A 7,990-nucleotide genomic window follows, 5' to 3' on the forward strand; every position below is an offset into this window, starting at 1 on the left:
GTTTTTGCAGTGTAATTTTAATGTTTTTATTAAAATGATATATTTGCTAAAATTCACAACCATCCTAGATAAAAATACTCACTATAACAGGAATAGATGATGCTTATTTAATATGGGATAATAATACATCTGAATTAGCTCAAAAACCGACATTGGGCTTAAGGGGGAAATATTAGAGGTATTTTAGAGGTGTTTGCATTATCAGGAAAAAGACAAGTGTGCCCACTGTCAATATTATTATTAAGCATTGTTCTGGAACTGCTAGTCTGTGGGATTCATTTAATTACTTCAAATATTTAATGAAAATCTGCTTTGTGCCAGGCATTGTTGCAAATGATAGAGACAAAGTAGCTCACAAAGTAACAAAAATTAGGGGTACCAGAAATGTTGGTGTGCTTTGAACCAGGAACCCATATATCATCATGTTTCTCCCATAACCATGATTCACGAGTCTGGAAATCAAGGAGTGGTAGCAGGGCTGACTTCCTCATTATTAGAGCAACTAATGTACCCACGGAACTTTTTCTCCCTACCCCCACAGTTTTGGGCTCTGTTGATTAACGGTTCTTACTTTCGAAAAAGTCTTATTTGTAAGTAGTTTATTTGAGAATTTTACCTCATGCGAAGAAGTAAGGAATAGAGGGGGTGTTAAATAGGGAAGAGGGGATACCAGTTACTAGGATGGCTTATTGAGTTGGCAACCACTAGGAGGGACTAAGGCATATATGCATAAGCTCCCAGCACCTGTATTTAAGGGTTGACCAACACGGCAACAATGGCCTTGTACTTTCTGGTTGTGTATGTATGTGTAAGCATTGGCCTGTTTTTCCATGATTTTCTACTCCATGGAATCAGAGGAACCTTATGGCAGGGCACAAGAAGCAGATGGAATAGGCCTGAGGTAATACTGTCAGACTGAATCTATGTGAAGCTGGTCAAAGTATGCGCAGAATTGGTTATTGCCACCGTGGCTGGAATAAGAGAAGACGGCTGAGAGGATTTGAAGTGGTAGACAAGAAGTGTCTGATACAATTCTTAAGGAAGGAATGTTTTACCTGAAGTGCTTCCATTCTACTGAAAGTTAAGACTGCCATTTGGCAATTTTGGTTCTTTATGTTTCTGAATCAGTAGGCAAAAAAGGAGTTGACTGTACTGCCTGGGATACTTCAATCCCAGTTAACAATGGAAAATTGCGTTTCTCTGCATAATGAGGAGAGGGAAGACCATATCTGATATGCAGGGGATTCTTTTGGCTGTCACTTAGTAAAAGTTAATGGAACACTATTATAGCAACCCAAGAAAAACAGTAACACTGAGGATTCAGACTCACAAGGAATGTGGGTTGAATCTAGCTGAAGTTATGTAAAAGGGTACATGGAATAGTTGTGGAAGAAGGAGTTGTAAATGTCAGTTGTGGTCTTGTGATCAGTTGTAGGGTAAGGAAAAGCTAATACGAGGAGGTAATATGACATATGAAGAGTGGTTGAGATAATGATGGTGTCTGGTTATTAAGGTCTTCCTAGAGAGGTAAGGAGCTAGAAGTACCTCAAAGGGCTGCAAATGTGGATTTACTTTTCCATATTTGCCTGAGGAAGAATTGAATGTGCTCCAGGAGAGTTCATCTTTTCTCTTACTCCTGTCCTTTTGCTATATCTGTATATGGTTGGGTCATGGAAGTCTGATCCTTGTTGGTTACCATTTTTGTCTCTACTAGGGCCTATTTACAGGGAGTTGGGTTATAGTGAGAGATTCTGCCACCTGGAAATATTTCCAAAGCATACATCTTTCCATAGTGGTCCTCTATTCGAAGACCACTGGTGGCTTGTTGTTATCTACAGGATAAAACCTAAACTCTTACACCCTTAAGATATTTTAGGACATTTACGGCCTGGTCCCTGCTTGCTTCTGTGACTTCTCCAACCATTTTTCGTCACTTCTCAAGATGTAGGCCCAAACCTCACAGGCATGCTCTCCATTCCCTAAGCAGGCAGTGATTAAGCACCCATCCCTGAGCTTCTCTCCATTCTCGTGATCCCCCAAAGGGATCAGCAGCTGTAATCAGTCACTGTAAGGTGTAAGATGTGATCAGCAGCTGTAATCAGTCACTGTAAGGTGTAAGGTGTGATCAGCAGCTGTAATCAGTCACTGTAAGGTGTACGGTGTGATCAGCAGCTGTAATCAGTCACTGTTGCAGGACTCTACGATGATTTGTTCTAGAGGTCCTGTGTAATTACTTTGTTTTTAATGAGGTCCTCCAGGATCTAGGCTCCTCTGGGATGTACAGTCCCCTAGGGCCAGAGGTGGGTAGAAAAGGAGATGTCAGAAGGGTGGGTACAGACATAGGTGACGACTACAAAGGCTGTTGCAACCAATAAAGGGGAGGAGGATTTTGGATCAGGGCCCTGGAGTTAACCTCAAACACAGTAAGTTGGGCAGGAGGGTGAATAAGCTGGTACCTTAGTATCCCTACAGCCTGAGGGTCTTGATTTCCCCAGTTGTATGATGTTCTATGGGATAGTTTTTCAGACATAACTTTCCTTTTCTCCACCTCTCTGCCTTTCAAGAGTTTTCTACATTCCAGAAATATTTTGATTTAATGTTCACAACTTAGTATCTTTTTATTAATGACAGTGTCCATTAATACTATGCAATGTCCTCGCTCATGGTTGTAGATTTCAACATAATGACATATGAGATAGGCATTTAATACAGAGATTTCAAGCCCTCGGCCATATATTTGAATTACTTAAGGAGCTTACTTAAGGCCCCCTCCAGAGATTCTAATTACATTTATTGGGGGATGGTGCCATAATCTGTATTTTAAAAATGTATTATATGTCCTTACTACTCAGTGTGGTCCACAGAACAGCAGAATTGGCATCACCAAATGTAAAATTTTAACTTTCGAAATGTAGACTATTATAATGGCCCTACACCAGACCTATTGAATCAAAATCAGCATTTAACAGGACCACCAGGTGGTTTGTATGTCAAAGTTTTAGAAGCAGTGACCTTTGTGATTCTTATTTTCAGTCCAGACTGAGAAGTATAGATTTACCAGGTGAAGAAGATGAGAGGCATTATTGAGGGAGCAGCTGAAATGTATATTCCCGATCCGTGGCAGCATTCACAAGTGATGTCTCTCTGGTTTGGAATTTCTAATAAGACCCTTGACACCAGAGCTTGGTCCCACTCATTTCCCAAGGAGGCAGACCTCTGAGAAAACAGGCGTGTGAAACTTCGCTTGATGCCATTTCCCTCCAGTACTAGCGCAGTATGTCCAAATGTGAAAACCTGTTAATGTGGCTAGATTACACAGCAGCAGCAGGGTGAAAATCCCAGCAGTTAGACTCAGCTACATCCCTCTAGGAAGGGAACTTCTCATATCCCCTAATACCCTTCAGCTTTCTTAGCTCAGAGGCGTTTAGAGGTATGGATATCTGGAGAGGAAGTACAGCGTGGTCTCAAGGGTGGGTATCTTCCTTCCCTTTCTCCCCAAACTATACAAACTTTCAGATACATTTTTTCATGTCAGTGTAACTGAACCATGTAGACAACACCAAAACCAAAATAACAGTGTCAACATGCATAATGGGCTGTCTTTTTAAAATAAAGAGTAGGGTGGTTGGATGGTCTAACATTTTCCATAGGTCTGAAGTTTATCTCAGAATTTTGTAATAGTGTCAAAACTAGCACTACATGGTTAAGGCCAGTGAATTCTTAATTCTGGGAGTATTTAATAGGAGTAGTTATTCTAACTACAATGGGATTTGACTGCTTTAAAGTTGGAGGGGCCAGGTGCGGTGGCTCACGCCTGTAATCCCAGCACTTTGGGAGGCCGAGGCAGGTGGATCACCTGAGGTCGGGAGTCCGAGACCAGCCCGACCAACGTAGAGAAACCCAGGCTCTACTAAAACTACAAAAATTAGCTGGGCATGGTGGCGCATGCCTGTGATCCCAGCTACTCAGGAGGCTGAGACAGGAGAATTGCTTGAACCTGGGAGGTGGAGGTTGCAGTGAGCTGAGATTGTGCCATTGCGCTCCAGCCTGGGCAGCAAGAGCAAAACTCTGTTTCAAATAAAATAAAATAAAAAATAAAAAATAAAGTTGGAGGAATGTATGTCTCAGCCTGAAGGACAGCCAACAAATACTAATGAAACACTGGCCATATCCAGTCACCATCCCAGGTGCTGGCCTTGCTGCAGTCACAAAGGCAGTTATGGCCTTACCTGTATGGAGTTTACAATTTGGTAGGCAACTCAGCTATAAACAAGCAATCAAGGTCATTGAATGCTGCTGGATGAGTACAGGATGCTGTGGAAACATAGAAGCAGGTCTTACCTGGTCTGGGCAGACAAGGAAGATTGAGCTGAGTCAGTGACATGTAATAAACCTGAAGGAGAAGCAGGGGTATGCCAAGTAAAAGGCAGAGAGAAGAAGATGTTACACAGAAGGAACAGCAAGTGTGAACGTCTGGAGGCAAGAAATTATGACTTCTAAGTCCAGAATTGCTGAAGAATGCTGATGCAAGAGTCACTGTGGGACCAGATGAGGCTGCGAAGGTAGGCATGGGTTAGACAGTGAAATATCGTTTGCATCCTTGAAAGGAATTTTGCCTGTATCTTAAGAATGATGAGAATCCATAAGGACTCTGAGCAGGAGAATAATGATCAGATTTTTATCTTAGAATGCCACAGTGTGAATGGATTGAAGGCTAGTGAGCATAGCAGCAGGGAGATGAAGTAAGAGACTATTCCAATAGTCCAGACAAGAAAAGACATCAGCCTGTTGCAGATTGTGGCAATTGGGATAAGCAGCGGTTGAATTAGAAATAGAATGAAGTACAGAATCTATATGACTTGCTAGGATTAGATGTTGATCTTGAGAGAAATAAAGGAATGAAAGAAAACTCCCAGGTTTCTGACTTGAGCGTGGATTCCTTTTACTGCGATGTGAGCGACTGGAGGAGCGGATTGGGAGAGTGGCAGGGTGAGATGAGTTTCACGTGGGATCTGTTAAGCTGCTTATGGTCGTGATCCATGGGGAGATAATCAGGAAGCAACTGGTAATACAGTACTAATGATGAAAGGTTTACTCATGAAGTTTAGATGGTTATCAGTGTCACAGGGACAGGTGAACTCTTTCAGGGCTTGATCTGTAGAATTAGAACAGAATTTAGGAAAAATTCCCAGAAAACACCAATGTGTAAGATACTGTTAGAGAATAAACCATTAACAGTTGTTAAGGAATGGCCAGTATGTGTCAGGAAACCAGTGTGATTGCACGGAAGCTAATAGATAAGAGTGTTTTAGAAAGAAAGCAGGAGTCAATCTTGTTACATGTTATCAAAAGTGAGATCGTGTGAAAAGTACTGTGGATTTTGTGATGTGGCACATTTCTGATTATAGAGATAATTATAGAAATCTCTGAATATATAGATTGTTGTTAGGGAAAATGATGGTGAAATCAATGACTGAAGAACACCTATTGACAATGTATCATAGGAATATATTTATTTTTATTGATGGTTTTAAGGGATCCTATTATATTCTCTTAAAGATACTGGAGACAGAGCATGATGGGACGAAATCAAACCAGCATCTCAGAGTTCCTGCTCCTGGGCCTGCCCATCCAGCCAGAGCAGCAAAACCTGTTCTATGCCCTGTTCTTGGCCATGTATCTTACCACCCTCCTGGGGAACTTCCTCATCATTGTCCTCACTCAACTGGACTCCCATCTCCACACGCCTATGTATTTGTTTCTCAGCAACTTGTCCTTCTCAGACCTCTGCTTTTCCTCGGTCACAATGCCCAAATTGCTGCAGAACATGCAGAACCACGAACCATCATCCATCCCCTATGCAGACTGCCTGACCCAAATGTACTTCTTCTTGTATTTTTCAGATCTAGAAAGCTTCCTCCTTGTGGCCATGGCCTATGACCGCTATGTGGCCATCTGCTTCCCCCTGCACTACACCGCCATCATGAGCCCCATGCTGTGTCTCTCCCTGGTGGCGCTGTCCTGGGTACTGACCACCTTCCATGCCATGTTACACACTTTACTCATGGCCAGGTTGTGTTTTTGTGCAGACAATGTGATCCCCCACTTTTTCTGTGATATGTCTGCTCTGCTGAAGCTGGCCTGCTCTGACACTCGAGTTAATGAATTGGTGATATTTATCATGGGAGGGCTGATTCTTGTCATCCCATTCCTACTCATCCTTGGGTCCTATGCACGGATTGTCTCCTCCATCCTCAAGGTCCCTTCGTCTAAGGGTATCTGCAAGGCCTTCTCTACTTGTGGCTCCCACCTCTCTGTGGTGTCACTGTTCTATGGGACCGTTATTGGTCTCTACTTATGCCCATCAGCGAATAGTTCTACTCTAAAGGAGACTGTCATGGCTATGATGTACACTGTGGTGACCCCCATGCTGAACCCCTTCATCTACAGCCTGAGGAACAGAGACATGAAGGGAGCCCTGGAAAGGGTCATTTGTAAAAGGCAAAATCCCTTCCTTCTATGATGGTGATACTTGGGAGTCTTATATGATTTTATTCAATAGATACATGGACATTAATATTTCAGTATTATTGCAGATCTCTTTTTTTCTCCACATGGAACTTTTTGTTTAAATGTAATATTACATAATTTCTGAGTAAGTAAAACAAATGTGGGGGGATATGTAGTTGAACTAAGAAGGTGTTCTCAGTAACCTGCTAGGAAGATTTTCCTTTATGTTAATCCCAGGTGAAGAAAATCTTTAAAGATTGAAAATCTTTAAATTGAAAATTCTGTCTTCATTGTTAAACCACCAGTTTATCATGTGTATTTAAAAAAACCCTGCAGGTCTGCATTAAATGATAGTCTGTCCTCTCATGTCAATAATAAAACCCAAACATCTCAGTCCCCTTCTTTGATAAACAAAACTTCAAAGTTTGAAAAAAATATTTTTACTCATTTTCCTGAGCAAGTGTTCACATCAGCCTGTCTTCTAACCTTGTTTTCTTCTTAATTTTTATGTCTGCATGTCTTTTTACCTGACCCAAACCTAAAATGAACTTTCTATTTGCTTAGATACCATAGTTTAGTTTATCTATATCTGAGAACTAAGTCATACCTGAGGCCCTAAAGGGACTTCTCAAGCATGGGGAAGGGAACCAAAGTCTGCTTAAGAACCCCACTCATTTGTTCACTCATTCACTTATATTAGTTATTTTAAAATTGTTTTAAACATCGACACATAACTGTACATATTTATTGGGTACAGTGTGATATTTTGATACATGTATCCAACGTACAATGATCACATCAGGAAAATTAGCACTTCTATCAAAATTTATCATTTCTTAGTATTGAGAACATTCAACATTCTCTCTTCTAGTTATTGGAAAAATGCAAAAAATTGTTTACCAGAGTCGTCCTACAGTGCTATAGAACACTAGAACTTATTCCTCCTATCCTGTAATTTTTAATCCATTAACCTCTATAACCCCACTTCTTCCCCTTCTCAGCCTCTAGTGGCCAATATTCTACTGTATACTTCTATACTGCCAACTTTTAAAGCTTCCACACGTGAGTGAGAATATGTGGTATTTATTTTTCTGTGCCTGACTTATTTAACAAATATCCTTCAGGCTCATCCATGTTGCCATGAATGATAAGATTTTATACTTTTTAATGACTGACTAGTATTCCATTGTGTATATATACACCATATTTTCATTATCTGTTGATGGCCACTTAGGTTGATTCCATATGTTGGCTGACATAAATAGTGCCTAGGAGTGAAGATGTCTTTTGGACATACTTATTTTCTTTCTTTTGCATACACACCCAGTAGTGGGATTGCTGGATCTTTTGGTAGTTCTATTTTTAGCTTTTTTTGAGAACTTCCATACCGTGTTCCACAATGGCTGTACTAATTTACATTCCCACCACTAACAGTATATAAGAATTACCCTTCTCCACATCTTTGCCAACATTTGTTATT

General features: G+C 40.9%; 1 protein-coding gene across 1 annotated transcript; it reads left to right on the plus strand.

Moving 5' to 3' along the window:
* Positions 1–5,575: 5,575 nt before the first annotated feature.
* LOC117067918 (olfactory receptor 1E2) lies at positions 5,576–6,523 on the plus strand. The gene has a single exon (XM_033185100.1). It carries the CDS (start codon positions 5,576–5,578, stop codon positions 6,521–6,523), a length of 948 nt encoding a protein of 315 aa, XP_033040991.1.
* Positions 6,524–7,990: the final 1,467 nt, after the last annotated feature.

Source organism: Trachypithecus francoisi, unplaced genomic scaffold (assembly GCF_009764315.1).
Source record: "Trachypithecus francoisi isolate TF-2019V2 unplaced genomic scaffold, Tfra_2.0 Lachesis_group20, whole genome shotgun sequence".
Taxonomy (NCBI): Eukaryota; Metazoa; Chordata; class Mammalia; order Primates; family Cercopithecidae; genus Trachypithecus; species Trachypithecus francoisi.